The sequence below is a fragment of the Ostrinia furnacalis genome, unplaced genomic scaffold (genome assembly GCF_004193835.3).
Source record: "Ostrinia furnacalis isolate ACB-3 unplaced genomic scaffold, ASM419383v2 OfSCF2506, whole genome shotgun sequence".
Classification (NCBI taxonomy): domain Eukaryota; kingdom Metazoa; phylum Arthropoda; class Insecta; order Lepidoptera; family Crambidae; genus Ostrinia; species Ostrinia furnacalis.
Window position 1 is genome coordinate 552887 of NW_021132745.1, and position 19975 is coordinate 572861.

At 34.9% G+C, this 19975-nt stretch overlaps 1 protein-coding gene across 1 annotated transcript in view; it reads right to left on the bottom strand.

The window, feature by feature from the left end:
• Positions 1-707: 707 nt before the first annotated feature.
• LOC114355784 (transcription factor Sox-12) overlaps positions 708-19975 on the bottom strand; it is a 96995-nt gene continuing 77727 nt past the window's right edge. The window contains exon 2 of the mRNA XM_028308803.1: positions 708-6340. Coding sequence (XP_028164604.1) covers positions 5627-6340 — 714 coding nt within the window. The 3' untranslated portion in view covers positions 708-5626. The remainder of the gene's footprint in view (positions 6341-19975) is intronic.

Here is a 19975-nt window from a genome sequence, read left to right on the forward strand (position 1 = left end):
ATTCAGATGAGCGTTAGTAGATCATCATCATCATCATCATCTCAGCCATAGGACGTCCACTGCTGAACATAGGTCTCCCCCAATGCTTTCCATGTTGCTCAGTTGGTAGCGGCCTGCGTCCAGCGCCTTCCTGCTACCTTTACGATGTCATCGGACCACCTTGTGTGTGGACGCATTCGTAGATGCTGCTTCCTAATTGTCTATTTCATCTTTTCAGACAGTGCATCAAGCTTAGCACCTTAATACAGTGTTAATAAGTGCTATTTTGTATTAAAAATGTACAGTCCAATGTGCTTTTGAAAATAGAGTAGTGTTGGGTGAAATGTGTAATGTTTTACAATTAGATACCTCGTTTAGTTATGTTCATTGTAAGGTTTTTTACTTGAATGATGATTTCTATAACCCTTCCTTGTGTTGTGTCTTGTGATTACTTTCATTTGCTTTACGATATGAAATGTAAACAAAACTTTTCCATATTTCTATTATATTTGCTGTTATTTATTTTTATTTTTATGAGGATAAGTAACATATCGATACGTAGGTACGAGACAGTTTTATTGAAAAGTTTTGTTCACAAATCTTATAATTATCACAGTGGTAGGTAGGTTTCGATGAAAGGTTTTTCAAAAACCTAATGAAAATCTGGTTTATTTTTTAAAAACTGAATGATTTATTTTTACCAATGCGTTATAATATATATTCATTATTGAACAAATTACGTTACAAAATGTACACGTTCTCCTTAAACCGACAGGTAGCTACAATATTATTATTTCATACTTAACAATTTAAATGTCTACGTACATTATATGCAGTTAAGAGTAAGTATCTTAAAAATACATAATATCAATAATTTATACAACGTATGACGGAAAATCATTAGCTTTCGAACTACACGCTCCTCGTTATACGAAAACTTATCGATAAAAATTAAAAAATCTTAAACTATTACCAGAAAAAAGATTTTAATAAAATAAACCCGTTCGGGTGACAATTTTGATTCGTTTGGGAGGATTGTGTTTCTTGTTCACTTAAAACAAGCCCGATCTAATATTTACAACGCTTTTGATCCAATAAGTGTTAAAAACGAACGTCTTCAATATTTGGTTAGCCGAATTCTCGTTATAACTGTAAGTGCTACTAATAAGAGATCCATCGGTAACAGTTTATAAAAGCATCATAATTTTTTTGGTATAAATTGAATAAAAAAAACTAAAAAAATAGGTATCGATGATGCAAAGGCCACCAAATTGCTAACGCTGAGTGATGAAGCTGTTGAAGCTATGAGGAGTACAGTTGATAATCCCAAAGTGTAACCTTCCAAGACTAGAATAGGTTCGAAACGCCCAGAAGAACTGATCTCCAACGTGGCCTCATGGGTTAACAAGATATTTACAATGACAAATGAACCCGGGAAAGCGCGAATCGTCTCAGTCAAACTTGATAAACCAAGCTCCAGCTCTATAAGAAAAGTTTGGCATTTCAGATGAAGAAATACAATGCATTATCAAGGTAATATGCTGCACTAACATTATCTTACATTTACATCTATAAATGGACCATCCTTATATTTTTGTTCCTAAGAAATTGATCAACATATTATTTACAGTAAAAAATGGGACAACGTCAAACTTCAAACATTAACAACTTCATTACGAATTCTGATGGTTTCAAATCAAGTGGTGATACTGGTTGTAGATATTTTGAAAAGCATAGAATAGCTAGAATGTGTTTAATTAAAAAAGAGGTTTCTCTGCAATGATTTAAGTAAAAAAGTAGTAAAATTTTAAAATCAAAATGTAATTTTAACTCCTATCACACCTAACTCATCGCTTACGAATAATAATTGTATAATAACTATAATTGTTATGCCTACATTAGTTCCTTGACTCAGATTGTGCGATTTCTTTGTTTTATCGTTAACATTAACTTCCTTAATACCGATTATCATTAATGACACTACGTCAACAACATATAAGGTTACGTTAAATGAATCCACTACAATTCCATGTTGACATACAATAATGGGGTATTCAAAGGTATACTGTTTTACCATCTTAACTTCTTATAGACACCAATTACATATTAATTACTTAATACATTTATGTGCTGGGAAAGAGAGAGAAAGAAAGTTTCGTTGTGTCTCAAAGTACAGAAGAAACAAAACACATAGAAGAAGTCGCTTACCAATTAAATCAACAATAGAGATAGATATATACATATAGATAAAATTACGTTCAATTTTCACAACATAACGAGAATATTTTAACTTTTCAGTTCTGTGAATAAATCACTAATGTATCGTATTGAATCGCTTACATACTTACATTTACAATCGTATATGTATACATTACACATCTATATGGTTATATTTTGTCTGATGTTTTCACAGAAAATGTAAATCTACTGGATGGCAAGCGAGTTGACAAGCTTCCACGCGATCAATGAACAAATACAACAATTGTTATTTTTACATATAATTAATTATATATCCTACAACAACTAACTACGTCCTCTATGATAATTTATTCCGTTGAGACGTTTATTATATATAACTTCTAATTTTTTCTCACAGTATCGCTTTATTTTGACTCCATTATTATAAACAGTTTTATTACTTACATACATATCGTTAAATTTAATCTTAACTTCACGGATGAAGTTTACAGCTACGAGGAAGAAAATATTGTGATTGCAAAGGATCAGTTACAAGATGAAGGTTTGAAGGCAATCAGAGTAAATACCAGTGTTCATTACACTCTAATTACAAAAGAAAACATTTAACCCTGATAATTCCAAATATTGAAATACAACAAGAAGCGCTATATTACAACGTTATAAATTCGATGTTGCGTTCAATATAAATACTTTTGGGGTTATTGAAATCTCTAGTAATAAAATCTGTGACGGTGAACCATAAAATCTCAAACCAGATTGGGACGAAATTTTATGAGCTAGCACAAAAGATGTCGAAGAAGAACAACTGAAAACTGTCACGAGATTATTATCAGAGATGTTTTATACTAATTTGAGCTTCGCTGTTACCATATTGCTTTTAGTCGTTGGATCAAATCTATATTTAACAAGAGAACACTACTGAAGTAAACAGAAAAGAGTAATAGTTTGAACGCAAGCAGTTTCCGAAATACATTCAAATGAAATGCGGTACAAAACTTCGTAAGAACGCTTAGAACACACAAAACGCAAAAAGTGACATTTATTGTCAAAGTTTTAACTTATGGAGGGATATTTTACATAGGCATAGGATACGATCCAATGAAATGTATTTGTATGACGACATTAAATGGAACCTTTATCATACTGTAAGCTAGCAAAGTTAAATCAATGGCAAATGCAGTTACTGGCTTTAAGAAAATAAACTATGTTTTATTTTTACTTTCGTATTTTTTTTCTTCTAAGCAACAGCATCTAATAACGACTACATGCTTAAAAATACCTTGAGCATTACTAAAATATAAGTATAATGTATTATGAAGAATCCCAAATAGATTATTAGGCACAAATTTATTTCATTTCTTCACATCGTTACATATAAGTATATTATCATAATATTCTACAACACACGAGACAGTGTAACTTACAGATTTGCAATAATATAGATATTAACATGTAATTTTTGTTTTTTTTTTCACAATAGTTGGGTTTCCATAGACACTTACTAAGTAATACATGAACTTGTTTTTTACATATATATTTATAAGAATATAATAATATAGGTAAAGCATTTTCTTTCTTATCAAATAGAGCACAACGGATCCCTTAGATTAATTTTAATAATATTAGGGACACATGATATCTACAAATATTGATTTCACAATCTGAAATAGTATATTTAGTAGAAGGTATCTATCTTATAAATGAAAGAAGCAACGTTCAGGTGAACTTTACTCCATAACTGACACCAATTTCGGTAAATTGACAGAATATTAGCATTTTTACAATTTATCTTATGTGCTACTGTGAAAAGCAAAATTTGAAATGGACAGATTTCTTATTACGACAAGAAGTTTATATTTAATTCCGATAGCATAAGCTTGCAATATTAATTATTTACTTTTCCATGATATTCAGTTAATTTTAAAATATTTTTACAATTATTATTAAAGATCGAAACCCGCTTTTCACAGCAGCGCAAAGTATCAAAAATAGGTCCTTATTGATTTCACAATAATGTAATTATGCCCAGTTTTACAAATTAAAAAAGTTACAGAAGCTAGCGCTGCTAAAACTAATCTATGCGTTATCAGTCTCCACTAGAATCTTATAATTTAGAAAATCCGTAAAGTAAATCACAGTGTTTGAAATAGCAAAGAAATAGTGAAAACTAACGTTTGTTTGCCGATCCATATTTTTCCACCGTCCCACAGTACAACACATTCCCATATTGATATGTATGTTTCTATAGAACATTGTATTGAAAATTTAGCGTTAAGAAAAATAAAATAGTATTGAAGTGTCCCTTTGCATGATCCATAGGTGCCATCATATTTTACATATAAGTCCGTACCTTACCACAGTTATCCTTACTTTATCATCCTAACATACATTATAGCAAGACATCCAACACTGAATATGTATCCCTACTATGACATTTATATGCATAATAACATGAACAAGAGGCGCATACATCAAGACGGAAGATAGAAGGGCAAGATTATGCGTACTCGTTCAATTCCAATTCAAACATGGTAAGGATTCTCTTCAACCCATCAAACATCGAATACCTTCTCGAAAAATCCGCTCCGAAATTTATCCATGGCAAACCGAGTTGCTTCAAATAGTAAAAGTAAATCGTCGACTATCAACTACGTGTGCATCAAAGTATATGTGAACTTACGTAGACAACGCAAGATGACTATAACCTAGTCTTATTTTTCTATTACGAATACATATTTCATCTAATAGTCCAAAAGTAAATGGTCACGCTTAAAAGTACGAATCAAAACATAAATGGTGTGTCAAAGAAATTGCAAACTTACTATTTGTAACGTACTAGAAGCCAAGTCAATAATACGAAACGGACGCGACGCGGTGCGGCGAGCGACAGAGACCCCAACACAACTTCACCTTCATTTGGCATTCAAGATCCTCGATTTTATTATATACATGTCTGATCGAGTGAAATCGAAGACGAACAATCCAACGCCGATCCCTAACTGACCCGTGACTTATTAAACAGGCGACGGAGTGTAGACGGATTTATTTACTGTCAGAGACGTGCCGTTTGGATAACACCCACAATTTACAAAAAAGTAATTTTCAATTAAAGCAACACCACAAAAGAACCGACTCACAGCCTTTACTTTGAAACTGATGCACTTCCAAACGTTGAAGCGTGTCGCCTATTAAAACTAAAATTAAGAACCTGAACTGAAGGAGAATCGGCCTCGCGGCCGGACAATAAACATAATTATCTCCCTCGACCCTTATTAAATAACTTTGTACATTGAATCCAAATGTCGACACATCATTTTGGATGTAGGCACTCTCTAGGCGGGGCGGCGGACGGGCGCCGCGTGGCGTGGCCTCCAGGTGGCGGCTCTCGGCCGACCGTATGAGATCAGTGGAACAGGCCGGCAGCGGCCGTGGCGACCCGAACACCGCTCTAAGACGACGTTAGGTACGAGGAGAAGGTGTTGTCCACCCAGTCTCCGTGGACGCCGATCTCGCTGAGCATGTCCGACACGTCGGGCGTGCAAGAGAACTCGAAGTGGGAGCCGGAGGAGGAGGACGCGGTCTCGAAGGACTCCATGTCGGTCGTCAGGGCGTCGAGGTCCACCTCGCAGTCCGCCGGCAGAGGGAGCAGGTCGGTGATGGAGTAGAGATCCGTCAAATCCGATTGGTCACGACGCGTGCTGTCTTCGTAGAGACACGCGGATTCAGGGGAGTCGGGAGAGCCGGCAGGGGATGCTGGCAAGGGTGGAGGAGCTGGTGTCTCCACCGGGACGCTGGGGACGGTTGGCGCAGGCCGCGCTCGCCGTCTCGACATGCCCCTGTTGTTATTCGAGTCCGCCTTCTGCTTGCGTTTTTGTTTCGTGACCGCGCCCGTCCTGGTGGCAGGCTTCGCGGTCTTCTTGCGAGGCCTGTACTTGTAGTCGGGGTACTCGCGCATGTGTAGCTGCCTGAGCCTCTCTGCCTCGTCGATGAAGGGCTGGCGCTCCTCATCGTTGAGGGTCTTCCACACGCGGCCCAAGTTCTTTGAGATTTCCGCGTTGTGCATGTCAGGCGTCTGCTCGCATATTTTCCTGCGCTCGATCTGCGACCACACCATAAACGCGTTCATTGGCCTCTTGATGTGGTTTGGATTGTTCTTCTTAGTCTGTAACAAATGAAAAAGGAACATTATAGCATTTATAATCGACTAAACTATTGGACGGGCTATAAAATAGATTTATGTTTCAGACAGAAATCAGTGTTATCTGTATAATTGTGGGAGCATTATTATTTCAGACATGTCCGCGGTGCCGCGGGCAGAAAGAGCTGGTTTTATTGAATTAGTATGCATGACATTGCACCATTAAGTCTGCGGCCTTACTATTAATGATATTGTTATCATAGAAATTATTATAACAAACAGGTCAAATTGTATGTATTGAAACAGTTTAGTAGTGGAAAATTTTGTGCGTAGGTTGGATTGGTTATGTAAGATGTTAATTGGTTCTAGTTAAGTGTTACGCGCGACCGATTTTTTCTGTAAGTGATTGAGTGGATATGCTTCTTAAGTTACTTTTTCAGTAAAGGGTTATAGTTGTGGCTTCCGTGTCTCGGCCACATGTAAAACATTGACAAACGAGGATGTCAAAGGACACGGGAAGTCATTATCAAATCATGTAGGAAGCGTTGGAGGACTATTAGGTCTATACTTGGACAAGGGTCATTTTCCTTAAGTCGAAACGTGGAGTGGTAGATAAATATTAGTTAAGTACACTATTAGATAATTATACTTCAGTACAGGTCTATAATTATACAACAAAAACTATTAGATTTTAAATTACAATCACCATACAGGAAAAATCCACCATTTCTAGCTCCCCTGAATATAAAAACAACATGTGGTAAGAACACACCCGAAAATTCTCTTTTATTATTCAAATCTTACTTTCACTAAAATCTGTACGGGCGGTCCCGGTGGAAACTGCAAAAAACCACGCTAACTTTATACTTTTTTGGGGTCTATGGCGGAATGAATAAACTGGCCAGTGTACACAACTTTTTAAAGAAGAAAAGTTTGACGTTACATTCGAATTTTAAAATCATGCACTAGAACCACTGCGTGATTGCGTTTACCTTTTCATGGTTATACTTTTTTTAGAAAACCATAGGGTTTAGTAATTAAAAATAACCAGAATCACTCTTTTTCCCAAGCATACGAGTCCAAAAAATACAGCCTGTATGATCAGTAATAGAGGCAAAAGTTCAGGATGTACCATAAATTCAACTTTCCTATAGTTAACTCTGACTAAATGTACATAGATCTAAAGATTTATTTTAAAATCCAACGGATTTTTATCAGCTGCCGATAACGTGACCAACATAATAATTATGAGACGAAACTGGACGAAACCCAGCGTAAATATGCCTTGTCAGTGTTGTCCCTTTTTTGTTCGTCTTATTTATATTCAGGACAAAAAAAGGGTTTGTCAGATGGCAACTAAATCAAGTTCGGAACGCCCACACGGGCTCAAGGTGAACTTCGTAGAGGTAGGCAATAGGCCGGGAGGCAGAGACAGAATATCAGTACGATTTTGATATACAATTTCTATTTAAAAACTAAAATTTTAGGAAAAAAGTGATAAAATATGTTTATTTGGTATACAATATCAACATTATGCTTTTAAACCTTGTAAAAATTATTATTAATAAACGATGGATAATGTCAACTGTTATTGGTTGAGCAACTTTTCTTTTCAAAATATAGTTTTTCATTTTATTTAACATATTCACTGCTGTCAATATGATAAGGATTAATGAGTGATATGCCTTAAGGTTCAAAGGTTTCGTATTCATTAAGGGCCAAGGAATAGAATTTATTATCATTGAACATTTCCACAAGATGACAGCAAGCATAATACAAAATATGTAATTATCATAAATATTGTACTTACAAAAATAAATAACTAAATCTTATAGTTAACCACTGACAGTAATAATTGTATTTTTTACTGTACGGTTTAGCTAAGAACTTGGAAAAATGATATTTGTATAACTAAAAAAGTACAAGCTCAAATAAAAAGTCTTTCGCCCGGACTATGAGAGGTAGGGAGTTTTTTGCATCCACGTATCCAGACGATATTATTATACAGTTTTTGTTGGAGCAATTTAGTTTGGACTAGATTCAAGTCTGGTTTCGATATAATTTATCACAGTTGCAGTTTCGTGACTGAAATATTCTGTCGCAGTGTCGATGACAGCAAAGGCACCTTCTTTATTTGTACTCAGGCGTCACTAAAGTTGTGTTAATTTATCAAAACATGTTAAATGTCATTTTGACATTATATTGACACATGTTTGTGATGAAAGCTTAGCGTAGTACGAGTTTTGCATTGAATATTTTCGATTTCACAACACATTATTGTAGCTTGTCTTCTTCATTCAACAGATCAACGAAACTCCCAAGGTATTTTTATGAATGCTGACATTAAAGGTGAGTTGTCTGTAAATAAACAAAATTTACAACAGTCAGGACACAAACAAAACAAAATTAATATTCCATTAGTATTTGAAGTTAATACACAATGAATTCGTATTGCTCAAAACGAAAAATATGAACATTTTCAAGTGTCTATAAACCAAGGAATCCAAAGGGCTGGGTAAATAGTATAAAAGAGATAAAGGGAGGGAAATAAGTCAAGCAAAGTCGCAATAAAACGCAGTCGCACGTGAACGCAGGTGTAATATTCTGCCGTCTCTATTACGTATACCGATTGTTGTTAAAGCGTGAAAAGGACAAGCTAATACTGCTGTTGAAATCGCTTTCATCCCCAGAGGATTTAAAAAGCCACATCGAAAACAGGTTATTTTAAAATAATATGAAAGAGTTGAGACTACTACAATAAAATATCTGGTATGATGCTAAGTGTAAGGATCCTTATAGAATTTAGTTCCTATTTAGATGGCAATTCAACAGCATCTGGTCGCTATCAAAGTCCGTTACAAACCCAACCGGAGTATCACGCCACATATTTATAGGAATTGGCATACCCTTTGTCGCAGCCATAGAGCTCAATGGTTGCTATTATTGCTTGTGCAATACTTTTCAAAGAAATTGCTACTGTAAGTACGAATAACATTTAACGATAACTGCATGTAAAATCTATTGGTACAGCTTGTAGTTGTTTCGTAAATATGATAGAATTAATGTTTCCGTAATTTGAGGGCTTCCTGGTGTTTAGAAATTTATGGACTGCTCAAATGCCTGTCTGTTACGAAGTTTTGATGCATTCTACAAAAAATGTAATCCCTTATAGAATATAATACGAAACTGTTGCTTTATCCACCAGCTATGAAATGTATTTTTAAAAGCACTTCATAAAATGTTAACTGGTTTTGATATTGACTTCAACAATTTTTAGATGCTCCAAAATACCCAAACTCCTTAATCTTTCTTAGAACACAATCTAGTTTACGATTTCCAAATTAATTTTTAATCTCGCTCACCGTAAAGATACTAAAAGAGTCATAAAAGCTGAGTAATTTCGCTGTTCTGATCGCTTAAAAAGCTATCAAACGGTGGTACAGTATCTGTATAAGCAGCTAGGAAACGAAGTGGATGCCCTTGTAGACCCGGCGGAATAGCGGCGTTGGCTACGCATAGATCATAATAAGCATACCACAGAATAACTAACACAGCCAGAACGTTAACGGCCGTTTTCACAAACATTACTATAAGGTCTCATAGTGCGCGTGGACGCACAGGGTGACACACGAACCAATCACAGAGCGCTATTCAACGCTGTGTGTTCAATTTGCTGCTTCTTTAAGCAAGCATCGTTTGTGAATACGGGCATAAGTTTTTTGAGTAGATAATCGGCTGATTCTCTGTTGTTGTTGTTGTAACAGTTGATGATTAGAAGGAAGTACCGATAGATTGTAGTGACTGAGTTTGTTGTGGCGCTTTTTTAGCACTTGCCAAATATTTCTGGAAGCGCTGGTAGAGAAAAAAATAAGTGACTATATGTTAAGGCTCCAAAGAGCAAAATAATTCTAAATCCACACAATTGATTTTATTGTGCTATGATAAATTTTCAAATTCAAAAGCCTCGACACTTTGTTCTAATACCCATATCAAGAACTGTAAATGGATTTCAAACGACCACTTATCTAATTGCCGTGGCCGTTCTGAACCAGCTGTGCACAAACAGTACCTTAAATGGAAGGCTGGCAAAACACCATACACCGCGTTCTGGGCACGTATCGTGAACACGTGCAGGCCATTGCTGAGAAATCAGACATTTTAAATCCTTTTACGATATATTTATGCGTCTGTTTAGTTTAACTTTGACATTAATACAGTCTAGACTTCCTATATACCATCTTGGTTTGTTTTAGTTAGGTTTCTGTTTATTTTATTGAGTATTAAATTGCGCCAAATGTCTTCCTTGTTTCATGTGTTACAACACTAGCAATTGGAGGTTTATGTATTTGCATGTATTAAACATTATCTGTTTAAGGCATTGCTTCGTAATTTATCGTCTGTATACATAATAACATAATTGTTTGAGTTGCATTGTATTTAAATTATTAGAAAAGTTTATTCTGTGTATAACTGCATAGTACTAGCTTGAACAGAATTTTAAACAAAGATTTAAACATTGTTGCGTGCTTATAAATCACTGCACTTATCAATTTGAAGATGTCTTAAGTAGTCATCAACATCGCCTATATTTTATACTTTCCGTATCTTCCGCACTTTTTATTAATTTATCCTTTACTAAGTCGCAGTATCAAGCAATCTTCACATTCATTCCTTGGGAGTTGTATCAGAATCTGTGATTGCCCTCATTAATTATTTCTTAGTTTTATGGCCGGGGCAGTTGCCCTCTCCATACAATCTGGGACACTCGATGCTGTGGTAAATAAGTAAAGTAGGTCTGTATGTGAATCAAAGGTTTTATCTAAACATTTGTTAGTATTGCACAATACTTGGCTTGTTATAGTAGTAAATAAAATAATAAATAATAGTGATATTGATTCAATCATAGAAAAAATATTACCGATCAAGCCACTCTTTACAGATTCATCAGTTTACTACTTCATATTTTAATAACAACGCAGCTTCAAAATAGTTTTAGTGAACTTAGGTCCAGAGGGCACAATATCAAGCGTTGGCATTTTGTAAGGAGTAGTATTTTTTCTGTGTCTTATCCCATTTCATTCGGGGTCAGCTTTTGCTGTTCTAAATTGCTAAAACTCTTTCTTATGCAGTCGAAATAAGTGATATTTTTCAACAAAAATGTGTACCCTGAGGTGCAGTACATCAATGTTAGTTAAAGGATATCACCAAGTATGCCAGCGTGTGTCGATACGGTCCAAGGCCAGCAAAGCTTCCGTGTTTGCAAGCTGGTAACGCCAAGTCCGCAATTTCGCTAACAAATTGAGGTCACAAGATAAGGTTTTTAAAGATGATTAATAACGACTTCCTTTGAGGAAGCTCATAAATAACGTAATAAATATATTTAAAAAATCACTTAATGGCGCCGATCTCGGATTGAATTTTAACTGCCTAATTTAATATTTTGCGGTTTAAATGACTGTGAAATTTATTCAATGATTCATTCGTTTGTAAATTAAGATGTTGTGTGTGTTATCAAAAATAATAATGGTGAGACAGCTCTGTGTATTTGTTTTAGAAGCGTTTGAATTGAAAGACTCTTTGTCAATTCAGTCTTTATTCAACATTTTGCTTCAAATATTTCGGTGCCATATGGCACTTTACAACGCATCTCCAGGGGACGTAGAGTCGAACAATAAAAAGGTGTTTACTCTTTTACACATAACTCAGAACGAGCGGGAAGGAAATATTAATGAAGATGTTGGACATCACCCTTTGAAACGAACAAAGGCCCGACGACTGTGCCCTTTGTAATATCCACAGTTCTAGAGCCCGTACCTTTTGTGTTTGCTGATAATGATTCGCAATTGTCGAAATGAAACTTTTTTCTATCATCCCGGTCCCTTATTACAGAAGCAATTTGATCGGACCCGTTTGAAAATAAAGATTGGAATTTTTGACGACATCTTGCGCTTTATTAAGTCCGTCTTCACGTCTTTTTGTTCTGTTGATATTAACTTATCAGATTCTAGGTGTTGGGCTTTTATTGTTTGCCTTCTCTTTGTTATTTGTTGGAAATAATTGTTCCCTTACTTTCCAATATTCACATTTTGGACGTTTTTAGTGTAAATTTTTGCTGCATTGCCAATCTTGCCACATCTCTGAACCGAGATATGAAAGACGGATCAGTATAGGTGTGTGAAATTTAAATAATGTAAAGTGTTGACTTGGCGTAAGGCTGGCGAGAGAAGCCTAGAGAAGGCTGTAGCACATAGTGGCATAAGGAAGTGAATATAAATTACGTATAAGTCAAGGACTGTGAGACAGTAGGGATGTGCGGTGTAATGGCAGCGTTATCTGTTTACGGAATTGTTGGTTAATGATTAACTGGTTGAAGAATGTGGTAATAAATTGTAAAGTCATGGTAAGTACGAGAATATTCTAAAGTTATGTGAATCCAGAAATATCGTGTTTTTTGCTTATGCAGAGTTTCTTGAAAACAAAAGAACTATTGTTGAGGTTTTTATTAAAATAGTGTTTTGCTTCTTTACTATTTATTTTTACAGCTGTAAATCTCAACAGAAACTTACGACGTTAGTAAGGAATCGAACTTGCTGGTTTCTTTTTTTTTAATAATCGATATTTATCGTGCATATATCGATACTTTCCCCACGAGTCCCGCCCTAGCGCCAGTCACGACTCCGCACACAGACCTTTCCAAAGCTACGTCTATTTTGACCCCTTTTCGCCATAATCGCCCATTCATACACGTACACGACCTGAATTTTAACTAACCTATATTACTATTCAAACACACTACATCCAACTGTCAACGCACTTTAAGGCACTGTCACAGTTCAAAGTTTAACAGTAGAGCCACTTTCTGTCAAATTATAATTATTTTTATGAAGATAAGCAAGGTAATGCTATTCTGCTAATTATTTTTTCCACAGATCTCCTACTCATATAAACGATTTGGAAGCTCCTTATTTTATAGTAGATAATGTATTAAAATGTACCAAATTTAACTGGAACATTTAAGTAATTTTGCTAATCTGCGCTCATCTTTGTAACGTCAAGTAACCAAATTAGTTTGAGATGCGACTCTTAATGCAAAAAATTCAATTACCTACTATGTCAAGTAACCATTTTATAAGGCTAAAAGTATTGCCAGCGGAAAAGATTAATTCATTTTGAACAGAGTTAAGAGAACTTTATTTTTGTCTGTGGATTCAGTCGTGCTTAATGGCTGCCTAATCCGAACCCTACTGTATGATTTTCTATTACACCACTAACTTGTCATATTTATGTGTGAATATTAATACATTTGGCTTCAGTATGGGGTCATAAAATGTTATTATTATGGCTTTTTAGTTGACCTCTTTAGGAATAAATTTGGGTGGCGCGATTTATTGTCAAAAAGAACTATTGAATTAATGTTATTTATTCTGAAAAAGTTCCGCACATAATATTACATTTACATAAGTGTAGGTTATGTGTGTGTGTATTTTTTTTACATTGTAACAGTTTTTTATGCATTATTATAGTTAAGGTTCGGACAAACCAACGCGATCACACGCGATCAACCGGCGTGCAGCGATGGCGATCAATGCATTTAGGTCTGGTCGCCATCGCTGCACGCCGGCTGATCGCGGTGTGATCGCGTTAGTTTGGCCGAAGCCTTACAGTTAGGTATCTCTAAGAGATTCACACAATAGCAAAATTATTTTCGACGTCAATTAAAGTTCTTAAAAATTGTATGGTGTCTAGTCCACTGATTGAATAAATCCACAATAAAAATGCATCCTATTAATATTTTTGGTCTCCACAATTACGTAACACAGTTTTAATGCGACCTATTAATTATCCAATCAACAGTGGTTTCGTATTGATTACATACACCGAAATCATTACATTCAAGCTACTATGTTACTAACAAATTTGTAAGAGTTGATAACCACTGTTATTTGTATACGAATTTGGATTCACCAAACATGTACTGGATTACTATTGTTTGCCTGCCATGCCAAAGTGACCTCTATAGTTGGAGTAGGAGTGTGTAGTGATAAGTATTGTTTATAACAGTGTCACTGGCATAATGATCAATATTTATAAAGTGCGTGGCGTTTGCGGTTAAGCTTAAATGGTGGACGCCATTTTAGGTTACGTTTGACGCAAAATTAATGTTCAAGAAACTAAAAGTACCTACGGACAAAATAATGCAAATATTGACCATTCTGTGACATTTTAAGCAGCAACTATTTTCAGTCTAAATAAAAGTCATCGATTGACAAACTAAACTAATTTTATGCTCAATTTCAAAATCACATAAGCAGTTCTTAACAAAGACAATATTGAAAGATTTAGTGACATCCACACAATATTTAACAAATAAATAGTTCCCATCGACAAAATTCAAAAGCGTCAATAGATTATGTTTCATAACACAAACTTTGTATCAAAGCTTCGATCGTAGATCTACATAACGTACAACAGTCATGGTTACAGCTTTTGTGGTAACTTAATGGTCCAAGCTTCCGATTCAATTGGGAGGTCTCAGTGGGGTTACGTGACAGTGATAAAATAGTGCTGTATTGGCTTTTATAAACACTTTCCGTAATACAGGATTGATGGTACACTTACTCATTTCCGACGATATGATGTCACCAGCGAGAAGCGAATATCTATTTGATAGGTATTGTGCTTAGAAATATGTCAGATTTATTATTATTAATATTCTTAGCTAGTTTTCGACGCGGATACCGTTTCAATTGAGGATGGTTATGATGACACGGAGTTGATAATTCTCATTACGATATTAATAGAACATCAAAATTTCCTTAATAGTACCAAAATCTAAACAAACTAAAACACACATCTTAACCTTGCAGATACTAGAACGATTCCAAACAGGTAACTCATTCGATATCCTTTATTGAAATCGCGTTCATTCAGCATACAAATGTGGTTCAAGATTTATAAGTAAAAACGTAAAAAACTCCTTAGCAAGAATACGTGATAGTCATGTAGCTGCGAGCCTTGGCCTCGATGTTTCGCTCTATGATTTCAAAGGCAAACTTAAAATTTTGATTATACAAGAACAATATAAAAAATAAATCAGTGCACACTGTATTGTTGTATTCGTAACACGGCCTCACGTACGATGGTCAAATGGACTTACGAATTATCAAAAATGCTGACATAGTTTTGTATTTTTTGTACGGTTCTATTTTGGTTTAGCACAAAGATGTTGTTGTTTTGGGTTCACTAGAACGTGTCCTCTAAAACAGTATGCCATTGTGAATATATTTTGCTGGTTACTATTGATAATTATCTTCATTATGTACCTCTATTATAGTCACAATTTCATACAGCACTTTTGGGTATTATTAACCATTATCATAAAAACTCTGAATTCTAATAAACATAAACGTGATCAAAATGCAAGCTAATGTTTTTCCGATAAGAATAACTGGAGCCAGCATTTTGAGCTACTTTTCGATAATTTCGAACTGAAACTACAATATCCTAGTTTTAAGAGCACGATTTTCGCTATAATAAGGTTAGCAGCCAATCAATGCTAACGTTTGTGGGAGAGCTCGATGAAAATTGGGTTCCGAGAAAAGAAAATAACATTCGGGTCATTCTAACGAAGCAAATATCGATACCACAAAATCTAACGAACGCTAAGATACTAAAGATCGTATAAAGCATTTTCATGGTAATGGAGAAGGCAATGGGGGATCTTTCCATTAATTTCGTCGTAGATGTCGTCGTGTGTGCTATAATCCATATAATGATCACTATCTTTAGAATTCAGGCGAAATGAAGGGCTTTTAACGATTTGTTTGTCTTCAATATCAGATTTCAATTAAAGTTCAATTGTTTCACCTTTTACTATAAAATGTTATTCAATTCAGTGAGTGTTTTCAACCTTCACAGAAATAACATTACAATCAAATAACCAACACGGCGTTTATTATCTGCCATTGTTATTTTTTCCACTTCAACTAATATTTTGGCATTTCCAAAAACCTTTTTCGACATTACTCTCGCTTGACCGACTCCGATCTGAGGCTGATAATAAATCAGAGAATATTACTCGTAAGCGGTAAAGGTGTATGTATCAACGTCAAAAGGTTACAAAAACAAATCGCTGAGGCAAGAGCAGGCATTTGCTAAATAATTTCGTTCGTACAATTTGGTTAGATTGATTTATTTTTTTACATGAATCAATGTGAAAAGTGGGATTTGGGTCACAATTTTCAAATCGAAAGCGAAATAAGTTTTGAAATTAAGATTGTTGTGTAATGGTTAACCGTTATTGTTTCCGTTTCTTCTGAATATTAAGTGCAAATTTTGTTCAACCGTTAGCAGGCTTACCTATTTGTTTTTCTAAACATTCACTATTTTCAATTCTTAGAATTTCTTCAATGTGTAAGTTGATCAAATTCTCTCAAAATTTTCTAAATTTATTTACTCCATCGCCCAATTTTTCGACGCTTTTAACACCGTCACTGTTTGCTATGAAAACTTAATGTCATCCGATCCAATTTGTGCAACTCCTAACCCACGATTCTAGCCTTACCTTACAAATAAACTGTGATGTTTTTTAATCCAAAGTGATTACCGACGTGATTACATGTACCGTTAGCAAATACACGTGGGACTGCAGAATTATTGTTGTATGAGTTGTGATTTCTCACAATATCGAATGACGTTTGCATGGATTTGGGAAAGATGATGATGAGAATTATGATGTCATAGTCAAGACTTATTTGAATTTAGAATACATCTTTAATGATGGGATGTTTTCAGATTTCAATTTATTAGCTTGCATTGATGACTAGGAAAATTTTCCAGATCATCTTTTAAAAGAACAATTATTGCGTGTATGGTTAATCTGTCTTAATCTATTGTTTTTTTGATTGCTAAAGTGTAAATGATCTGTCTTTGTTCTACGAGTACTTAATACATTTCAAGCTTTGCAATCTTAGTAAAAAGTTTACCCACAGGTGCTTTACACTTTAATTCTAGCTTTCATCTTCAGACAATTGTTTTCATACAATTGTCTAAAGTGTATCATTTTTGTGAACTCTACCAAAACAAACCAAGTGCGAAACATTCCAAATTACACGTAAGATAGTTATAAAATGAATACCACTATTATGTATGGCTTCGGGGCTTAATTTGACCTTGAGTTTTGTCTATCTCAGAAAGCCCCAGGCGCCATGTAATTGGTGTTTCGTTTTATGGTTATGTTGGGACTGGTACAAGAGATATGGTGTTTAAAGGTACCAGCAAATTGGTTTTGGCCTTTATGGTTTCAATTTTGAGATTGTAATTGTTGTGGTATTTTGATCATATTTTTATGGAGGCCGCCTTTATATTCCAACTAATATTATAAATGCGAAAGTAACTCTGTCTGTCTGTCGAAAGTAACTCTGTCTGTCTGTCTGTCTGTCTGTCTGTCTGTTACGCTTTCCCGCTTAAACCTCGAAACCGATTTTGATGAAATTTGGCATAGAGATAGTTTGAATCCCGAGAAAGAACATAGGATAGTTTTTATCCCGGTTTTTGAAACAGGGACGCGCGCGATAAAGTTTTTCTGTGACAGACAAAATTCCACGCGGGCGAAGCCGCGGGCGGAAAGCTAGTTACCTATAAAAGGTTAACAATCGATCATATAGAAATAGACACGATTTTTTCCAATTACAATAAATTGTATAAGCAACTTAGTTTACGTAGAGTGCTTAAAATAAGCAAGCAACTCATTTTAATGGGAGTAATTAGTTCTTAATACCACCAACAGATGGGATTGCCTGTTCATTAAACCGCAGTGGCCAAGAAAGTTGTAAATGAAAACGCTCAATTAATAGTTATCTGCTAGAAACCGCGTTGTACTTTATATTGCACCACGCCTTATCAAATCAATAATAATATTATGAGGTACCTATAACATAATAGTTTTAACAGCCATTTTGCCTAAGCCTTTTGATTAGACATAGACATAATTGTCTTTGAGTTAATTAAGGCGTGGCCGCCTTTAGCGTGCATACAATTAGCTAATTTTTATAATGCAATGTTATTATATTAATTGCAGCAATAATCTAGTAGAGTCTATTTTATAAAATTGAAATGGAGTAAAATTATTATCATAGTAGAATTAAATGACTCAAGTAGATAAATAAATAACAGCAAGTCTTCTTACATATACAAATCGAGACTCAGAACACGAACTTAAATTGAAACCATGATAGATAAACGTAGCAACATAAATGCTAAAGGTTTTGATACAAAACGGTGGTTCCCATCACATAAACATCGCCTAAAAGGTTTTCGAGCGAGCGTGGTGCTAATAATACTGCTTTTATCATGCAAAATCACTCTATTTATCAATACAACGAAGAAATACACAGCGTTTTCGTTCACGAGAAAAAACAAGGCGAAAAAATGTTCCCGGCGAAGTCGAGAGCTGCTGGTTTAGTATCGAATTCGTTTAATGTACCGCCTAAAGCTTAAACAGTGTAGCCAAGTTGGTTCTGTGATGAAAGGTATAATTGGAGGTCAAACTAGTGATGCTGCGAGGCTGATTGTCGATTTGTATCGATATAACGCCATAAATTACAAGCCAACAGGATAATCTATTACTAATATTATAAAGCTGAAGAGTTTGTTTATTTGTTTGTTTACTTGAACGCGCTAATCTCAGGAACTACCGGTCCGAATTGAAAGATTATTTCAGTGTTAGATAGCCCATTTATTGAGGAAGGCCATATACCATCACGCTACGAGTAATAGGTGCAGAGCAAAAATGAAAAATGTTGCGAAAACGGGTTTTTACGCGAACGAAGTCGCGGGCACAGCTAGTGGGTAAATATAACAAAAGTAATGTTTAATCCTATTCGTAAATAGCAAATCATTGGTGGCCCATGTTTAGCAGTGAACGTTCTGTAGCAGAAAATAATGATGATAATTATTGAGGATTATTGATTATAACAATAGGTAGTGGATTTTTTTTCACAAAACTATACTTTTATTTTATTTTTTTATTTTATTTGTTTAACAATGTTTCAACAACTATACGTTAAGAATATTGTACTTACCTATTGAACTAACGAAATTATTATATTAGCTATGAAAACAGATAAATTATTATGGTAAGTTTATCGATAGAAAACTTAGCATCTCCATCACTACGAAACCGCTTTTGTACCTAGATCTGAAGCTATTACAATGGTAAACCTAAATTGTCTGGTTTATTCTGTGTAATAATAAAGTTTGACAGAGTTGGAATCTATTGCTGGAGAATTGCTATTTGCTTTGAAGTACGATATTATTGAAATAAAGATATTTATTGCAAAGCAGGAGATGTATTACGTAATTTCAAGTAAGACGTATGCAATTCTAATAAATTAAAATATTATCTGCGCCACAGATCGAAGTATAACTAACTTGAAAATATGCTTACTTTTACTCAACTTAATATTATTTTTCTCCCAGTGATTTGCTATAATAACATACTACGTGTCGATAGAGAAAAGTGCACGTTGAAAAGCAAGTTCTATCTCAAAGTTTCACCTCGGGCTAAGTGGTTAATAATATCGATAATTGCGGGTTGCAGGTTCAGTTCCTGTTTCTATACTCTAACTTGACCCAGTAAGAACTGGATACGTTTTCTTA